General features: G+C 33.7%; 1 protein-coding gene across 3 annotated transcripts in view; it reads right to left on the bottom strand.

Annotated features, from left to right (window-relative positions):
• LOC124369096 (protein MON2 homolog) overlaps positions 1-20,599 on the bottom strand; it is a 135,319-nt gene that overhangs the window by 36,840 nt on the left and 77,880 nt on the right. For 2 of the 3 annotated variants that reach the window (XM_046826834.1, XM_046826833.1), the window contains exons 25-27: positions 15,326-15,510; positions 12,299-12,486; positions 7,051-7,270 (exon numbers count right to left, since the gene is read on the bottom strand). In XM_046826834.1, coding sequence (XP_046682790.1) covers positions 7,051-7,270; positions 12,299-12,486; positions 15,326-15,510 — 593 coding nt within the window. Of the gene's footprint in view, positions 1-3,866; positions 3,960-7,050; positions 7,271-12,298; positions 12,487-15,325; positions 15,511-20,599 lie in introns of all 3 variants that reach the window. The other variant, XM_046826832.1, reaches the window with a different exon arrangement.

A 20,599-nucleotide genomic window follows, 5' to 3' on the forward strand; every position in this document is an offset into this window, starting at 1 on the left:
GCTTATAAAATCAAGATTTCCATGTATAAAATTAACTGTAGTACTTACAAACAATAAAAAAATGTACCATAATAACAACTATTATTACTGTACACATCCACCTAACACACATTAAATCTTTGAAATCAAGTTGTTAATTATGATGGAAAACTATTAAGTATCAAAGTATCATTATTGTATGTAATAAAATCATATTGTGGAACAGTAATGTATTATTAATCATTAACGGTATGCAACGAAGGAAATAATTTCATACGTTTTTAAGATGCACACATACCATCACATAAACATTTTATAATTTTCCCTCAAATAGAGGAAATACATAGTTAAGTATTAGATAATGTTAAAAAAATGTCCAGCCATACACAGAAAATTAAAAAAAACTGCAATTTACTTATATCAGGTCTTGGGTAAGAAGTCAGTCACCACCACCATGACAAAATTTCAATACATGCATATTAACAATTTACGATGTGTTACTACAGCATTTATTTTAGTATAGCTTTCCTTTAGTTCTGGAAAAAAAAGGTAAATTTATTAATTAAATTTATTAATTTAAGCCATAAATGTACAAGTAATGCACTCTGCTAAGTTTGATGTTCAGGTTGTTAATATCTATTATATGCAGAATATTTGTTGTAGATATATTAACACAACAATGTCAACTTATGCCCAAGAATTTAAGCTTGACAATTTTAAATTGGCCACATTTTTTTGTAAAAGATTAACGTCAAATTTTTCTTTAATAATTTTATCATTCTATGTTAAGTTTTAAAACAGACAAATAAAATAAAAAAATCGAAATTTACTCTTTTTTTCTCTTGTTGGGAGTGGGGGAGAGGGGTAAGTCTCTAACAGCCACTTGCAACCCTGATACCATTTAAGCTGATGGAGAACTGATGAATGTTGCTGCCACCAATCTGAGGGGTGCATAATGTACCCCTACACAGCTAGCTGAACATCATGTTAAACTACAAAAATTACCTCTTCTAGTTTTCTAAGTAAAGCTTTGATACAAACAAAAGCAGATCATATGAAGCATTTATTGAGAAGCATGCATAGTTTTCTTTATAAAAAAGAAAAACTTTCCATGATATACTGAAAGTATATGAAACCATAATTTATGAGATTATTTTATATAATCATATAAAGGGCCTTTCTAAATTATGTAACGCCTGAAGGGGGGATTTTTGGCAGCTTTACACACTGTTATGGAGGAGGGTGAGAGTTTCAACACAGCCGTTACGTAATTATTAAATCTCAACTATTAACACATTCACTGCGGGTGACGAGCATGCTCGTGATGTGAAAATGGCGTGTCGGGGCGGTGGACGAGCAAGCTCAGCATACAGCAGTTGCTTTCATATTGCCTCAGTGTGAGCTGAGCAGTTGCCTGGGAAGGCTGTAACACTCATAGCGAGGTGTGCTTGTTTCGGTGAGTCAGTTGTTGCGATTCGTCGCCGGTTCGCCATTTTCATTTGTTGTGTATGCTTTGCGATATTGTGTGAGTGGATTATAGTGTCTGTTGACTGTGTAAGTGTATGTACTCATAATGGAGGAAGACGATAATGTTATTGACGATAATTTTTCATCTGATGAAAACAATGAGTCGAGTTCGAACAGTTCTAGGGACGGTGAAGGCGGTGTCCCCCACCCCCAGTGGGCCAGCACGGCCAGCAACATGGCTGGTTTACGTGACATGCCGTTCACTGGTCAACCTGGTTTGCTCGTTCCCACTGCAGGTGACAATAAACCAATTGACTGGTTCAATCTCCTTCTTGACACCGTGTTTTTAGAGAATATCATTAGACAAACCAACCTGTATGCCCTGGAACTATTTTGTGGCCCCACCACTACTCCCGCGTCTCGCATAACCAAATGGAAGGACTTAGTGATGGCTGAACTAAGAACATTCTTAGGCCTTCTACTGTTGACTGGCAACGTCAGACTGAATAGATTGAACGACTATTGGAAAACTCATCGGTTGTTGAACTTTCCTATGTACAAGGAGTGCATGTCTCGAGATCGATTTCTTGGCATTTTGAGATGTCTGCATTATTCAAGAGTTGATACCCCTGATCACCCCGAACGTGTAATTGATGTACTGTCTATGTGTCATTCATGTACTATATACGTGTAATTCGCGAGTGTTTGTGCCGAAACCTAGTGCGCTGCGAGCACATACAACACGGGGACTGGCTCCCGGTGCGGATGACGAGCAGATTCGGCACGGACATGACGTCACCCGTTACAGCCAATGAAGCTTCCGGGATACCTTGGACAACCCTTTCGGCTATCCTGACTCCGTTTTGGGTAAGTAAAAAACAAACAAAAAATTGCCGCATTTTCTGTCGCCGGTAATTTTGTCATCCGCAGTGAATGTGTTAATTGCTTGAACTTGTTTACAAAATTAGCCTGGTTCCCCCTAAAGATTTTGAAGTTATATTTTCCTTCCATAAAAGCCCTCTCTCACTCACGTGCTTGGTTGTGAGAGCAATACTATGAGAACCAAAAAACCGACCTTGAAATTTAACAGCAGAAAAGCATGGTATCAGGACTGTTAGGTAACATAGGTCCTGATACCATGATTTTCTGCTGTTAAAGGGAGTGCATACTATATTAATAGAATTTCTATAGTGACAGACACGTTAACAAGTGGAGAGGCAGAATTTATGCCAAGTGATGTGTACATTTTGCAAGCTGAAATTCCATGTATCTGACTGTACAAGTGAAATTCTAGCAGAATGTCAGGGCCCTACACGTTTTTGGTTCGAACCAAGAGCCAAAACATTACAAGACAAAGGTTATTGTTGTTTTTTCTGAATGTTTATTCATAACATATTATCCTGTTTTATGTTTGGTTACAATGTCAGCTGTAAGAAATACTTGTATAATAATAATAAAAATAAAAGGACAGAAGTTGGGCTGAAGTGATACATCTCAAACTTCACTAAATCAAGCATACAACTCGGTAAATGCAATTCACTGACACAAAAGATTTCTTCATTATCCATTTTCACATTAACATAAAATCAAAATTATGAGTGTTCCGTTTGCCTAAAAGAAATCTCTTATATAGTTTGACATGTCAAGATTTGGCACTTATTAAGTGCCAAAAAACTACTTCTATAGTCACGTTAAATTTGGAAACCTAGAATCGTGGGTTTTCAGTCCATATAGTTTTGTCTTAACAGTACAGTGAGTTCCATGCCTTGTAACTGTGTAGTGGTTGTCTTGCTACATTATGGTTGCATTTATATTTTAGTTAAAATGTCTGAAAAAGTAGACAGGGAAAAACGGTTTTAATTGTTGATTTGATATAAAAATCCACATCCTGAGAAGAAACAACAAATGGTTCAAAGCTGTGTTTTATATTTTTAAAATCATGTTTTACTTAAGAGTTTAAAATAATTTTTATTATATAACAATTTTTGGAATAATATAATTAGGGAGGGGAGTTGGTGGCAGTGTTACATATTATTGAGGAGGGTTAATGTTACGATTGCAAGTTCATTACAAGAGGGGAGTGGTCTAGAAAGTCCAATTTTGGTGTTACGTAACTAAGGGACATATTACAATAATAGTAATATTCGGGACATATTCTAAGTACTTATTAAATAAAAGTCTAAATCCATAAGTTTTGTAGGATCTGTTAAACACATCTATATTATTACTTTTATGCAATAATGATTGTTAAATTTAATAATACATTCAAAACTTATTGTTACATATTCTTATTGGCTTAATATTGCTTGTCCTAATAATAAATAAAAAAATTATTATTTTGTATTTATCAAAATGTTGGATTTCTAAACTAGTAAAATTTGGTCTGCCACTGATGGGCTAAGGAAGTAAAAGGTACATACATGTGATGGGAGGATTGAGGTCCTGGCTTGTGCACACCGGCTAGGCTGGTCTGTCTCTCTTTCTCCCTCTCCCCCTCTAACCCCGAAACTAACCTTAAAAGAACAATGACAGTAACTGTTGCAACTTTCTGTCGCAATTCTCACAAAAACTCATTCAACTATGTTAGCAAAGTCTTTAATAGATTTAAGTAAAAAATCTGCTGTTAAAGATTTTTACATGCAGTTGTTATACATAAAGAATTCGCCTGCTGTTATAGTTATAAATTGTTTCATTTACAGGAAATGTTGAATTATAAGGGAATTCCGATATCTTACAATTACTTACCAAACTAGCATGTGGCAGGGAAAATTTGTTAATAATGTTACCCCTATTTTCCTCCCTAAGAATATTTCAGAAATTAAGAATAAGAAACTTTGTTTTTAATTTAATCACAATTTAAAATTATTTATAGTTATTAAAAAATGAGCTAAAATTGCAGAAACACTACACACATTTATTTTAAAAGGTATGTATCAGATTGAATTATTCAACTACCATTTAATCTTAGTAGATATTCAATTACTATGACATAACAAGTTTGTCTAGCTTTTTTATTTGATTTTAAGAAGCACACTTTTTTAAGTTATAAATAAGCATATTTGTAAAATGAATGTGAGCAAAACTGAAAAAAATATATCAATGGCAGTTTCTTGTCTAGCCAAGTTTTTGTTATTTCTTTTTATTGTAGCCTTTTCTACCATGTTAACTGCAGAACTGTTTCAAGTTTTTAATAAAATAATTAATCTCACACAATCCCATGTGAGTTGCTGCTACTTTTCCATTGGATGCCTCCTCCGGATAGTATGTGGAGAAAGATAAACGGATTTGTTGAGTGCTGGTGAAGTAATTAAACCAAGGTGGACCACATTATGAAATTGACTAAAAATGGAGGAAATTTTGTCACAACCTAGTCTTTCAAAAATCTCAAGAATAAAAAAATCATACAGAGGAAACATATTAATTCAGAGGGGAAAATAGAATTATGACAATGAGCTGGTGATGAAGATTCACTTCTTCAGTTTACTTTACTTGGGGAAAGAAATGTTCCTTCTCACCTACTGGATGATCATGTAAGTACAAAGTTTGGAACAGAACACAAACAGGAAATATATATTTTTTTTAATGGAGTGGATCAATAAGCTCCTAAGCCATTACCTGCTAATTGCTCAATTCAATTGTTGTTGGAGGCTCACTTGATGAGAAGCTACTATACCTGAGGAAGGGAACAAAAGTGCTCCACTCATTGGATTGTCATGTACTGAATAACTTCTTGCCAGAAGTGAGAAAGACATTTTTTCATATGAATAGTAATAATAATAAGGAAAGGGTCATCAAATCCCAGGAGTAGACAGATTTTATCGCTATATTACCATTAACAGAGGAATATGTACTCATCACCGGTGACTTTTACAGCAAGATTTCACTTAGAATACATACCAAAATCTCAGAAAAAAAACATTAAAAATAGGAAAGGGACAATCTTCCAGTGATATTTTTCTGCCAAAATTGTGTAGGCAGAGAAAAAAACACAAATTAATTAATTAATTTATTATTTTTAATTGTGTCTTTCCTCATTCCATTAAAACAGATGAAAAACTCTGAGGGGATAAGGGCGATGAATGATATACTCAGTAACTCACCATTACATGTCTATCTTATTTATTTATCACAGGAAAATCCAAAATGCTTGCATGCAAACCTAAGTGCTATTGGATACACATAATCAATATATCATCAATCTATTTTTTTAAGTGATGTAGACACCATATAAGAAATAAATGCAATGAGGCAATGTTTTCATATTCAAAGAGATTGAGGAAACAGTCAAAGTCGCCAAGCCGTTTGAAGGTAACACGCCTACTAGGTTTTTTTGAGGCATTTAATAAGCTGTTACCAAATGTTGAAGGAACAGGTGACATACAATTAGTATGAGCTGGTATCAATTCCGGGACATTTAGGCATTAAGGGAGATGAGGAGATGGTATGACAGGGGCCCCTCTCAACAGGACTGAAATCTTGAGTTTGTTGTCCTCTTAGTTTTAGAATGTGAGTTGTGAAAAATTGGAAAAGCTAAGCTATAACCTAACAGTGACAGAATACCCACTGACTAAGATGTTAAAAGCTGTTCATAGACTTTTGAGAGAAACATGAAAGTGTTTTTGTAAAGATAATTTGGATAATAATCCAATATTACATTGAAGCATTATGATGGTGATATAGACCAAATATACCTATATACTGTATGATTGCCTATATGGTTATCACAATTTATCCTTAATTATTTCCACTCCAACTCTCAGTGACCTGTTTTTCCTATCGCATAAATTTAATGTTAAGGTTTCGTTACATTGAGTTTATGAATTTCTAGAAGTATTTATTACAATATTAGTAATTGATATCATGGTTAGAGAGTAATGTGTCCAAACAATACACTAAAACATGGTTTGTCACGGTAAATTTACAAATTAACTTGTTTACTCCAGAAAAGGGGTTTTTTTTAGATGTTTTAGATTGTTTTTTTGGATGACTAAAGAGGAGATTAACATTAAATAAAACTAATATTTTATTTAAAAATCTATATAACTGGATTACACAACAAAGCTCCAGCACCTTCTCTTATTACTCAAGCTTCCTGAATTGAACAATGTTATTATATTCTCAGGTTAAATCAGAATACATATTGACTTACTAAGCAATATTTACTCGTTATATCAATTTTCTAAAGAATATAATAGAAGTAATAGGTAGAATAGTTCTAAGAGCAGTATTTAAGAGGGACAACTTAATGAAGCCTCAAAGTATCAATGTTGTATCTAGGCATAGTTCTAAAATGTTTGCCAAAACCCACACTATATTATTTTAAAAATATATTGATTCAGTGCTAGTTATGGCTGTTTAAGGGTAGTGTAGTTCATTTGATTTATCTGCTAGTTACTTACAGATTTATCTTCAGATCTTGTTCAAAGTTTGTGTAATTTTATTGACATATTTGTACTAACTTATATATAAGGATGATTTGGTTGAGAGTATTTTAACTCATTTTGTATGGGTATAGATTTTACATGTAACATGTATTTAACATAGATCTATCTATAGCATTCAATATTTTAAATGAAATTATATTCAATTTAGAATGTAGATCACCTGGGAAGGGGACATTTTCCACTGCGTGCTTCATCTTGAACATACTGGTGCAGGACTTGTTGGAACCTGTGTAAAAGGGCAGTGACAGCCAGTCGCCCTGCCAGTCCTTCTTCCCCTAGCTCCTCCTCCCCTTCCAACCCTTCTAGCAAGGAAAACTGCAGGAGTGTTTCAAAACACATCTTTGCTAGTTCTTCTCGCAGACTAGAATCATTCTCCGATCCTACAAAAAAGTAATTTCTGTTAAAACCAATCAATATAATGAGTTCTCCTCATTTAAAACAATAAATAGTGGAATTTATTATTGTCAGAACTTATTACTTGTAAACACCACACTTTGTCAATTTTGTGCAGGAAGTCAGAATAATAATTTACTGTAAATAATGTTCCAATAACTCATAAAATGTGATTTTATTACCTCTTTAAATGTAACATATCTACTTTTTACACATTAGAAAAGTTCTCTGATAAATTAGCCCTCCTATTGATCAATAAATAGAATCTAGCCAAATTGTACTGTTTGTTTTTTACAAAACATTTATTTTATGTATTTTAACTATCATTTCAAATATTACACTAATACATACGTTTTGTGTATGTCTCTAACAAATTTATCTATCAAAAGACAGGTTTTTATAATTCAAAGAAATGTTACTGGTTAATTTTAATACAGGATAAAAGTTAAGACTTAGTAGGCATGGGCCACAATGTTTATTGACCCCACAGTATGTAACTTTGATACTTGCAAAAAATGTGTCCAATCAGTATTAATAATTGATTAAACAGTTTTATAAAAGCTATTTTATGTTTTGGCTAAGCGTGAAAAGTTATTTTCTATATCCTTATTTCTCCTTGTAGCATAATTATGTACATCATTTCTAAAATTGAATTCGGATAAGTGCTCTTTTACATATATTAAGCATTGTAAGATAAAGAGGCTTGGCAGTGTTAAAATTTTTAAGTTTACAAAATAAGGCTGGCAGGTATCAGAGATAAGCCAAGGATACATCTGACTGCTTTCTTTTGCCGTATAAAAATATCTTTTAACCCAAGTGAGTTACCTCAGAGAGAATTTCAAAAGCAAGATGTACATGCAGAAAGGAAAATATGCATTCATAACTAGATCAATACTAGTATACAATTTCAATATTTTAGCAAAAAATGTTTTGACTAAATGTTTACACATTTGGATTTGTATGATCATTCCATTTCATCTTACATGAAGACCTGCAAGAACACTGGCATTTCTTTCTAGTAATAGTCACACTTCGCAAGGCTTATAATTTAACGTTAAGCTGTCAGACTTTATTGAAACACCTATGTTTTGAAGGGCCATATGACAGATTTACAGAAGCTGTTGACATTGTTGGTCATGAGAAGCTGCTGACATTGTTCGTCACGAGTTTTAGCAAGTAACAAACTAACTACTGTGATTTTTTTTATCATTAGAACCATCCAGGGATATGTGGAGCTTTAAGGGTACTTCCACATGCGGACAACTTCATTTTCCACTGAAGAAATTGAAATTAACAAGAGAATAAACTTGATCAATAAATAGATATTTGCATGCAGTAAAATCTTCACTTCAAAGTTATTGTGACGTAAGACAAAAATTAAAGTGTACCATACCATAATTCTTCTAGTGCAGATATATAGTTTATGAACAAAAAAGGAGAAAATCCATTGTTTGAAAATCAAGTTTTAAGACCCCACACAGGAAAATGGAGTGTGGAGAATTAACCTTTCCAGCGTTATTGACGCGGATCCGCGGAGGGCCACTACAAGCTCAAAACGTTATTGCCGTGGATCCGCGTTTTTGCATTCTTTATTTTCTTACTGCTATGTTAGTTGAATATTTTGCTGCTAGATGGTTCTAGTAGTCATGCAACATACAGACGGGTTGCCCTGCCTCGAATTCTGTTACAATGGGAGTGGCAGCTGCTTCTAATTGGCCAAACACTGTCTAGCGGGAGTTGCCCCGCGCCTTTCACAAAGTCATTGACGGGAGCTCCCGTCAAGGCATCTAGTCAGTTAGTGAGAAGCGTCCAGTACACGCATATGTATTTCGGTTATCGATAATTTTCTGTTGTGTCCTATTCTTTTTAAAGTAAATTATTCATATTATATACAGCAGTTTCCAGTATTTATGTAGTGTTTTTTTACCATTATTCGTGTGAATGGCGAATCCAGACGATTCGGAATTTGAAGATTTGGTAATTCTGAGCAATTACTTGGTCAACCCCAAACTTTTTAATATTTTACTACGGTCATAAGGATGTTATCAGAAAGCAAGAAACATAATTCAAGCCTTGCAAGGCTGTCCTACAGGTTGCCGAGCGATAAGAAGGTTCAAAGTCCACGCGATAACAGTGGCTTGCGGGAGACGCGCAGAATGTCAGTTGTGACAGCCTGCCACCAAATAAACACTCTTTGTCTACTTTGTATTTTTCTAATTTTATTGGTTTGTAATATAGTATATGTTTATCTATAAACCTGTGTTTCATTCCCATACTACTGAATAAATAATAAAAATATTAGTGACAACTACAATGCGATAATCTCAAAAGTTAAAAATTAGACTAGGAAATCCAAAAAGGGCTAAACAAATTTTATTTACCGTTAAATAACTCTATTTTGACATACAGAAACGAAAATAAATTTAACTTTACACATTGGAAATTTAAAAAAAATTGTAACTTTATCAAAGAACAGGTCAAATTTTTCATGACGCTTAAAGGGTTAAACAAACACTATAATGAAATAAGAGATTATACAGAGCTAAGACTAGTAGCACATTTAAAAACAAGGATAAGATGGACTGGAGACATTTGGGAAGAGGCTCACTTTTAAAGGAAATAGGATTTGGAAAGACCAGAGGAAGAAGACCACTAGAATGACAAAGGAAGATGGTGGAACAAGCGTGGAGGCTGATTGTTGGTGTGGCTAAGTCCCATCTATGGGGTAGATGACTATAGGAGTGTGTGAATGAGTGTAACAGTCCGAACTAGTGCACTACCAGTGGCAAGACAATGTTTCTCCAGACTGCTGCTGCAAAACATTGTTGTTTTGTTAATTTTAAAATTTAGTATCCTGAACAGGTTTGAACCGATTGTTTCAAATTAAAAAGACTATTGCATAAAGCACCTTCTAAAAACAAATTATTGCCAAAAAACTAATGTTTAGCATGGTAGCATTTGTCAATTGCATACAAATATAGAGATACATTAAGGGGTTGAAACCAGTTTTATACATAAACTTTATTAGTAACAACATTAGAAACAATTAATTGTTATGTGTACTTGTAATTGCTAAACATCACACAAAATTAAACATACAAAACTTTCATCATAAATTCTTGGTTGTTATATGTGTATAGAGATTGCTGTTTTGTGTAGTGTAGATAGTGGCATTGATGATTTCAGATGAAGGGTTTGACACATTTTTATGTTGTGACACTTGACTTATCATAAGACATAAGACATTGTTTATTTGAACATAATCGTCAAGATCAGTACAATTGTCATTTTTGGGTGTGTATGTGTTACAAAAGGTATATTTGCATGTGTGTGTGTGTGTGTGTGTGTGTGTGTGTGTGTGTGTAGCATTTTCAGAGCGATTGGTATCTTCGTCCTCCAGTTTAGGGGTTGTAGTCCTCCTTCCACCTCAGGAACTCCTGCACCGAATAGAATGGGCAGTCCATCAGCCAGTTCATAAGTCCTCTTCGGAAGGATTTGATGTCTAGTTGGGCGACATGTGCTGGCAGCAAATTCCAGAACTTTGCACCAATATATGATGGCTTTTTCTTGAAGATGTTAAGGCGGTGGGCAGGTAGGTCATAAGTGCCAGCGTTCCTGGTTCCATAGTGGTGAATATTACCTCGTCTTTCAAGGTTGCTTGTTCTTGCATAGATCGTGGTTTCAAGAATATATAGTCCCACGACTGTCAATATGCGTAGTTCCTTGAAAGTATTTCTGCACGAGTCTCTAAAGCCCAGTCTTGCCATCACTGTTATTGCTTTCTTCTGATGGATGAGCACTCTCTGTAGATTGCCTCCTGACGAGTTGCCCCAGGCTGCAAGGTCATACCTCAAATGCGTCTCAAAAAGGGCGAAATAAGTTGTCCTTACAGTTTTGTCATCTGAGATCTGGCTCATTCTTTTAAGGACATAGAGCCCAGAGCTTAACTTACTACATACAGTGTCAACATGCCTAGTCCAGCTAAGGTTTTCATCAAGTGTGACACCAAGGTACTTTACTTCGTAGCATACTGCAAGCTCTGGCACTCCACTTACACCCTCTTTTTCCTTGCCAATCACCATCTGTTGAGATTTTCCTTCGTTGACGACTAAGTCATTCTGTTGACAGTATTGTACGGCCATATTGTATGCTATGAAGGATTGTATGTCAAGGTTGTCCGGTGTCTTCGCCCCAAGAGTGAGGATGGTATCGTCTGCATACATGTGAACTTTGCTGAACTCTTCAAGTTGGGAGGGCATGTCGTTCACGAAGAGTATAAAGAGTACTGGCTGCAGTACTGAGCCCTGCGGTACTCCACTCTTAATAGGCAGAGGCTTGGACCTGACTGTTGTGATCTTGGTGTTTAGTGTTGGACTTCTACCATTTGGGACCTGTCACTGAGATAGCTGGAGAACCAGTCGGCAGCAGTTCCCCTAACACCTATTGACTTTAACTTTTCTAGTATGAGGCTATGGCTTAGGCAATCGAAGGCTTTGCTTAGTTAGATCTAAAAATATTCCTGTGACAGTGTTTCCTTCCTCGATGTGATCAATCATTGTCTCCACAAGGTCTATGATTGCTGTATTAGTGGATCGACATTTGGTGAACCCATGCTGCACTGTAGTTAGTAGCCCATACCTCTCGACATGCTTTATTAGTCTGGCTAAGGCTACTCTTTCCAGAACTTTGGAAAAGGTAGGCACGAGAGAGATGGGTCGATAATTGTTTAGTTGAGTGGTGTCTCCTTTCTTTAGTTTCGGGTACACTTTGCTGATCTTCAGCCTTTTTGGGAATGTTCTTTCTCTGAATGAAAGCATCAACCAGCTGGCTGACTGAATTGGACATTCACTAGCTCATTTAATCAATATTTTTTAAATTTAAAAATAGTTTAATTTTAAAGAATTATTGTAGTGATTTATAGAACCAGTATAGGCTTTAATAAATAAAAGAATGCCCATAAAATCATTTTAATAATTAGGGGGGAAAATGGTAAATTAAATTATGTTGATACTGACCTATATAGGATAAATGAGTAGTTGATAATATTGAGCCTTTGTTGAGAAGAACGACCACTTTAAGGATGAACTCCTTAGGTATAGAGTTGGAGTGTGAGAGAACTTCCTCTTTAAGCAGGTCAATTACTTGACAATCAACAGATTCCTCTTCTAGAACTTCATCTGGTGTTTGGTCGAGAGGAGGTGAACTGTATAAAATAACAAAAAATCTTAACTTTAATAATATTACGCAATGTTACCAGTATACTCTACATATTTGATTAACTTAGTTTAATCTCATAACTACATTTAGGGGTAGGGATTTCAATCCATGATTTTGGAATGTCTTGATTTTTAGTAATATCAATGATTATTAATAACTGAGCTCTATTTACACAATTAATTCTAAAGGCAATACATTTAATGCTTATTCTGGTTTACCACTCCATTGGTTGCAACACTGATGACATATGACAAAAGTTAGTTCATAGACTTTGTCTTTCCAATCGAAAAAAAGGGCAGCAATGCTAGTTCAAGATAACAATGTGGAAAACAGGTTTTTGCAATGTGTTAATATTCCATATCAGCAGATTAAAGTAACAACACACCATAAAGCATTAAGCAAAATTCAGTAATGCAGAAACCATTTACCAAATTTAATACTATATAAGACGACTAATAACATAAAAAAACATTTGTATTCATCTATCACATTTGTGTATTTTATTACTTGACCATATTAGGGATTTTTATAGTGTATGTTTAGTAACAAATAAAAAATGTACAGGCTAACAGGCTCTTAACATCAAATGTTAGCTGAAATAATAATACGTCTTGGACATACTATTATTTCACTATTATTTCCCAGTGAGAGAAAAGCTAGCACACAGCACATGCTCGAGTCAAGATATATGAGCAACTCAAACGACACATAACTAATCAATGTTTTGAGGAGCTATGCATTACAGTAAGTTGGCGAAATCTGCTTTGTATTAATACTATTGTGTGAACTGCTATATTTAATATCATTAAGAGATATGTCTAAGAAGTCTTAATATGACATTGTGACATTGACTGAGTATTAATATGTGCAGAGTGAAGAGGCCTTACAGCAAATATTAATCAGATTGCTCTAATTTTAATTTCGAAATATGTTATCAATAGTACATTTTTGAAGTTGGAATATTCTATGCTACTTTGATGCCAAATTTCATGTACTTTAAGAATATCAACTTCCATCACTTGGGTCAATTTCTTCAGCTTTTTCTTATTTTGGAAAACCTTTTCATAGAAAAAGGGGTGTGCAAAAATTCTTCCAATATAAAGTTAAAATAACTCTGTGGGAATTAAAATTGTTTTTTGTAACAATATGCAAAACTTTGTGTTTTTCCAATAAGTATATAAATTTTACAACAATCTAAAAATTTCTGGACATATTTAATTTAAAGAAATATTGATTACCCATAAAGATTACTCTACAATAAAATATTAGTTTCTGACTTTTCTTGTGATAAAAAGGGTGTCCTGTAACTCTCTGGACAAAAGTATACCACGTTATTACTAAGATCAAGACAAACACATTTCACCATCTGAACATGGGTCTCCGATGCATAGTTTACCATCTGTTAGTCTATATGTGTTTTTTATTAAAAAAATAATACTTAAAAACTAATAAATTAAATTATACAAAATTTGGCTCAAATATTAATTATAACAATTCCAGTTACTGGAAAAGATATTATGATATTATCTTTAATATTTTAGATATGGCAGCCATTAAAACTTTTTAACTTTTGAATACATATAAAACCAGCGTAAGAATAGTATAGCGTCTAATATTTGGTGATCATTGAATGTATGTTAAGATCTGTTGTTTTAGGATTTATTTCTTTACTAAACTTGTCATACGAGAATCAGCTGTCTTTCCCATAAAGCAGCTGATCTATCATGTTTCAAATTATAAAGAAATTGTTGTCAGAACAATACCGTTAAGATTGGGCAAGTTGTTTATTATTAATAGGCAACAGTTAACCTAATTAAAGCAACCTTTATTTTGTTTGTTGGTACAGTTGTTTTGAATAAAGAATGCGTTACTATAAATAAAGCATGCTGTTCTTAGTTAAGAACTTTGTTTTTGTTTTATTTTTGTTGTTGTTCATAAAGACGTTTATTGTTAATATATTTTTTTACAATACCTCTAATAATTTTATATTTATTTCAATCAAACAAGTTACTTAGCAACTGATCGTAACATACTTCATCGCTTTACATAAAAGAACTTAGATCTGAGCACAATAGTCATAAGATATTCTGGAGATGCAGTTTATTCACTTTTAAATTGTTGGCTATTCGCTTAAAACCTCAATGTAAGACGTGTATTGTGTCAGTAAATCATTTTAGTGTCATTAGATCTGTAATAAGATCTTCTAAAAAAATATTTTTGTTAGAATTCTTGAGGAAATTTACTGGTTTTTAAGATACTCAAAATTAAAATGTTTTAATGGCTGCCATTAAGAAAGTATTAAAGATAATATCATGATAATATTGTTTTTAGTAACTGACCTTGTTATCACAAACAAGCCAAATTTGGTATAATATAATTTATTACATTTTAAGATATTGAATTTCTTTATCAAAAATACATACAGGCAGACAGATGTGAAACTAAGCATTAGAGACCTGTGTTCAAATAGTGAAATGTATTTGTCTTGACTTGAGCAATAATGTGATATACCTTTGTCCAGAGAGTTACCGGACACTCTGTATACACCTTGAACTGATAATAGTGAAGGAATATCAAGCTTATCAGCAAATCTAGAAGTGCTCAATCTTTTACATCAGTGAGTGAATGTATGACTATGTTCATTTAAGAAGATGAATATGGTAATAAATAAATATACAAATTAGTTTACTATCTAGATTCCAGAGAAAGCAAAAGTACAATGTTGTATGTAGAAACCTTTGGTTAAATAATGTAAGCATCCATTAAAAAAAACCTTGCCAGTAAGTGAGAAGTGCCATGAAAATGAGAGTTGGTTTGACGTTTACCTTTTAGGAAAGAGTACTTCATCAAGGACCAGGGCAAGTTGAGGCCACATGTCCTCAAACAGTTGATAGTGCTTGCGAGCCAGTGGGATGCCAGTTGTTAGTACAGTCATGAGACTGGCCACAGCTAGCTTCCATGTCGACTGGTGAGAGCGATCGTACCGACGGGTTAGTGGTCCATACAGCATCTGACAGAGATATAACAACATATGACGACACACACTGTTGTCACATATTTTCAAACTTCACACTGACATAAATACATACTATAGTTTTGCCTTTCATAAGTCATATCTTCATGGGAAGAGGATGAGTGAACTACAAATATGATTGCTAGTTTTCTATATAGTTGTGACAGGTCAAATTACGACATTTAAATATTCGCGGGGAATTAGCAGACCGTGACGCAAGTAAATCACATGTTATTGGAATTGAGATTTATTTAATTAATAATGGAGAAATATGTTAAACTTTATCTGGGAACAAATTCAAATAATTAAACTGAGCTAAACATAACCAAAATTCGTTTTTACTAAAAGTACCAAATAAAATTACGCAAAAAAGCCAATTGTGGGATAAAATGACTTGCGTATTGATGACATCAGAAAGCACATGTTGCAAAAATTTAAATAAAAAGCGATAGAAAAACAGTTAAAGAAAATAGAAAGACTTAAATTGATCAATTATAGTGAACGTGATAATATTCGATAATTATAAGAAAAGAATTAAATTATATTCAATCGTGAAGACGCTAATTTGAACGGGAGAGGGGTTGAGCATTGTTTGAGACAGTACGCAAGGTTTTGGCCCGAGAATCTATCTTCTGTTTCGAGAGCTGAAGCAGGGAGGACGTGTACTCGTGTAGAGTTTCGAGAGCTGAAGCAGGGAGGACGTGTACTCGTGTAGATACACCTGGCAGTGATGCAATACGGAATTGTGCAATAGTGTATTAAAAGTTATAACCAGGCGATGGGATATTGTTTTTAGTGAATAAATTAACAACAAAGCAAAGTGAGTACAATTAGTTGTTTGTATCACATCAAAATAAATTAACGTATCAAAGTGATTTGCTTTGTTTTAATATGATTGACTATCCCATCTGCGAAGAAGTGTGGTAAGTAAAGAAAATAAGCGTTAGCTCAAAGAATATTACATTTCAAAATTTATTAAAATCAAAGTGATTGATGAGAACCCAGTGAACATTTGTGAATTTTATCCTGATATAAATAACCATATTTATCAGAGCCTTCAATACAGTGATATTTAATTTGACTATCAGAGCCTTCAATACAGTGATATTTAATTTGACTATCATTTAACCTATTTAAAACCTGAGATGAATATAGGCCTAGGCCTAGTGACATATAACGTGTACTTTCACTAACACTCAGTATACTTCCAACAACACTACATACAATTTCCACAGCATAGGACACATCGACATGGGAACTGGAAGTTTGAACATTATTTAAACACCGATTCGAAGCAAAATGACACAGCCAACATGGGACTACAACACTCTTTAAAACTGATCATATTCATAGTGTACTGAACTGTATCAATAAATGTCACAAACAGTTTCTTTACATTAACATTGGAGGTGTGAGAATATTCATATCTCAAAGTAAATTTAGAATATAATAGAATATATTTATTTTTCGAAAGTAATTACAATCCATCACAACTAAAATAATCTGGTACAAAATGATCAAAAAAGATGGTAATAATATTAATTCACATTTAGTATTACATTAATTACTGCAATTAAACTATACAATATTACAAATTATCATAATTAAAAGAATAAAAATACTATATATAAGTTTAAATGCAACAAACACATTCTAGAATATATCCAATATATATTTACTTTCAAAAAACATAGGGCCTCTAAGGCAAAGCCTGTGTAGAGGTTCCTTCTCTAATATTAAAAAAATGTTGCGCTACAATTTTTTTATGTTTTATTTACCCACATAAAGTCCCACTAGATAAATGCAAGTGTGGCAATATAACTTCAACAAACCTAGGCAATATAACTTCAACAAACCTAGCCGCTTAGAATAATGTTTTTTTCTTTCTAAATAATAAGATATATATTTAACACAAATTAAACTTGTATATTAATAAGGTGATCAATATTATCTTTTTTTAAAAGCCAAAACTTCAATTTTTTTGCAAACAACTTAGCATTTGTACAATTTGCAATCCTTTTCGGAATAATATTAAACATTCTAGGACCCATAAAACAATAACTTTTTGTAAAAAATGTCAAATTTGGCTTGGGTACTTCCAAACGTTCTTTATACCTCAATTTCCATTTGTAACAATTATTTAATTCATTCAAATTCCCACTTTTTACGTAAAAAATTTTTAATACTTTACATACAAACATATATTTTAGAGGGAGAATTCTTAGATCTACAAATAAAGGCCAAGATGGTTAAAATTTACTTTTTCGTTTAATTAATCTAATAATTTTCTTTTGCTGTGTAAAAACTGGTTTCAAATTATTGTCAAAAGTCCCACCCCAACAGATAATACCATAATCCAACCTACTGTTTACTAATGAAAAATACAACATTCTTAAGACATTATCCGTGCACATGTTTTTCAAAAAATAGGAACATCTTAGTGTATTGTATAACTTTTTCTTTAAACTTTCAATGTGTTTCTTCCAATTTACCTCCCTGTCTAAAGTTACTCCCAAATATTTCAAACTATCAGCCTGCGACACAATTGCACATCTATTATCGCAATGTGTATTTTTAAGCAAACAGTCCATACATTTATATATAATTTCATTATCAAATTCTTGCTCACTTCTTAAATTGAAATTTATGTATTTTGTTTTTTTCCGGACTTAAAAGCATACAATTGCTTGTAAACCACCATTGAATGGCGTTCAAGTCTGAATTCATGGCTTGCTCTATTTCAGTCCAACTATTTTTTACGTAACACAAAGCTGTGTCGTCCGCAAAAGATGTTAATTTTCCATTTAATTTTGCATTACAAAGATCATTAATGTAAATTAAAAAAAGAATTGCTCCCAAAACTGACCCTTGGGGTACTCCACTACTGATGTAACCAATTTCACTAAAAACATTGATAATTTTCACACATTGACTCCTCTTTGATAAGTAACTTACAAACCAGGAATACGTATTTCCTCTAACCCCGCTCATATATAACTTTTCCAAAAGAGTTTTATTTTATATACACTAAATTATTCTAACATTAGAATATTCAAGTGATACTGAATTATGAACATATTATAGAAACATCAAATAAAAAGTAAAAAGAGTCAAATAATGTCCTATTTTACCAGGTGAAGTTAGGACTAATAAGCCCTTGCATACACTTAACCTGGGGACCGATGGCTTAAAGGTGGCTTTCGAACCACTACTGATAGGCGGGCAAGTGGGCTGTTTGCAAGGACAGGATCGCTAAGCGGTCACCCATCCAAGCAGCAACCACACTCTACGCTGCATGATTCGGTTATCTTATGATGACCACCATTAGTAAATAAAATACAAAAGAACGAAATTTATTTTTTTTGTACTTTATTGATGGAATGACTCCCTATTCTTAAATTCTAATTAGAACTATTTCGATTAACAAACTCGCTGTGGGTGACAACAATTGATATCATGCAATGCTAGCGTGCGGACGAGAACAATAGCAGACATCTGCTCGCTTGGCCGCCATTGCCTCAGTGTGAGCCTAGCAGTTGCCGTGGAATGTTGTGCTGTTTGAAAGTGTGTTGCGCCTGTTTCTTACGTTGTTTATTCGCAATCCGTTCGTGGTTCGCAATTTTCATTCGCTGGCTGTGCTGTATTGTTTATTATGTGTAGTGTATGGTATAAGGTGACTATGTATGTGTGTTTATTATTGTATTTAGGCAATATGGAGGACGACAATGAACTAGTGGAAGACTTTATGAGTGAACAGGATGATTCAGATTCAAGTTCAGAAAGTTCTGCTGAAGATGTTTTTGCATGTTTACGGACAGTTTTCAATTTTTTACAAAAAACAATTTTTTTTTTAAACTATTTGTACAATTGACGAGGTCTTCCGTGAGTGACAGCGCCATTCAGGAGTAATAGACCCAGTGTCCTGCGGTACTGACTAAGCGAGGACCGGCGCCAGGTGCGGCTGAGAACAATCTGGCAGTGGGGCTACCTGGACAACCTTGTGCAACCTTTTTAGCTGATCTGACTTCATTTTGGGATAAGTTAAAAAACAATATTTTCCCGCATTTACCATGACCGGTCAAATTTTTTCAGTTATTACTTACATCATATTAGTACCAAAGTATTTATTTGTTTTTAAAGTGTTAATAAACTTTTAAGACAAACGACAATTAAATTACCCATTAAAATTAACCCAAGATAACATATTGGATTTCAGACTTTTCCTGTCATGTAAACCCTGAACTGGTAATGGTGAAGAAATATCAAGCCTATGAGTAAATCCATAAGTACTCAATCTTTTATATACGTGAGAGATTGGATAACTAGGTTCAATAAAGAACATGAGAATAACTTAGTTAGTTAGTTAGTTTATTTAGTTATTACTTTTCCCTGTGAGATTATTTCGTCAGCAATAAACTATCTGGATCTCATACCTGCTTATTAATTAGACACAATTATAACCTTGAGAGTAGTATGTTTGCTTATAAAGATGTGAGAAGGAGCGGGGTTAGGGATATTTTTGATTTACTAGAGCTCAACCAATCAGTGACTAAAATCACTTCTTTATTACAGGCTGCCAACTTTCTGATGACGAATTGCTGTCTTCATATAGTTGAAGCTATTTTAATTATTCATTATTTCCCCTGTCATAGGTTTTTTTTACAATCCTTGCACAATAATATGAGATTTTTCGAGTGATTTTGTTTTATGAAATTCTCCTGGATGTTAGGTTTTTAAACTTTTTTCTGCTATGGCCAACTTCCCTGTATTCTCATATTTTGTGTGTCTATATGGCAGTTGGAAAACTTGTTTAGATGTTGTTCACTTTGTTTCCCTCATGTAGCTAAGCCACAAATATACAGGGTGATCATAAAATCCACACCCCCTTGCTAATTTTTGATGGTCTAAGTCAGAGAAATGAAACTCAGGGAGTGTTCCTGGACAAATAGAAGCTACTGTTTGGCGTATTTTAGGTTTTCAAAAATTGTTCCAAGGAGAGGGGTACACCCGACTCAAACATTTAATTGGAACTAACCTTTGTGATATCTTTTCGGACAGTATATTCAGTCTTGTGTAAAATCTTCTT

Source organism: Homalodisca vitripennis, chromosome X, assembly GCF_021130785.1.
Source record: "Homalodisca vitripennis isolate AUS2020 chromosome X, UT_GWSS_2.1, whole genome shotgun sequence".
Taxonomy (NCBI): domain Eukaryota; kingdom Metazoa; phylum Arthropoda; class Insecta; order Hemiptera; family Cicadellidae; genus Homalodisca; species Homalodisca vitripennis.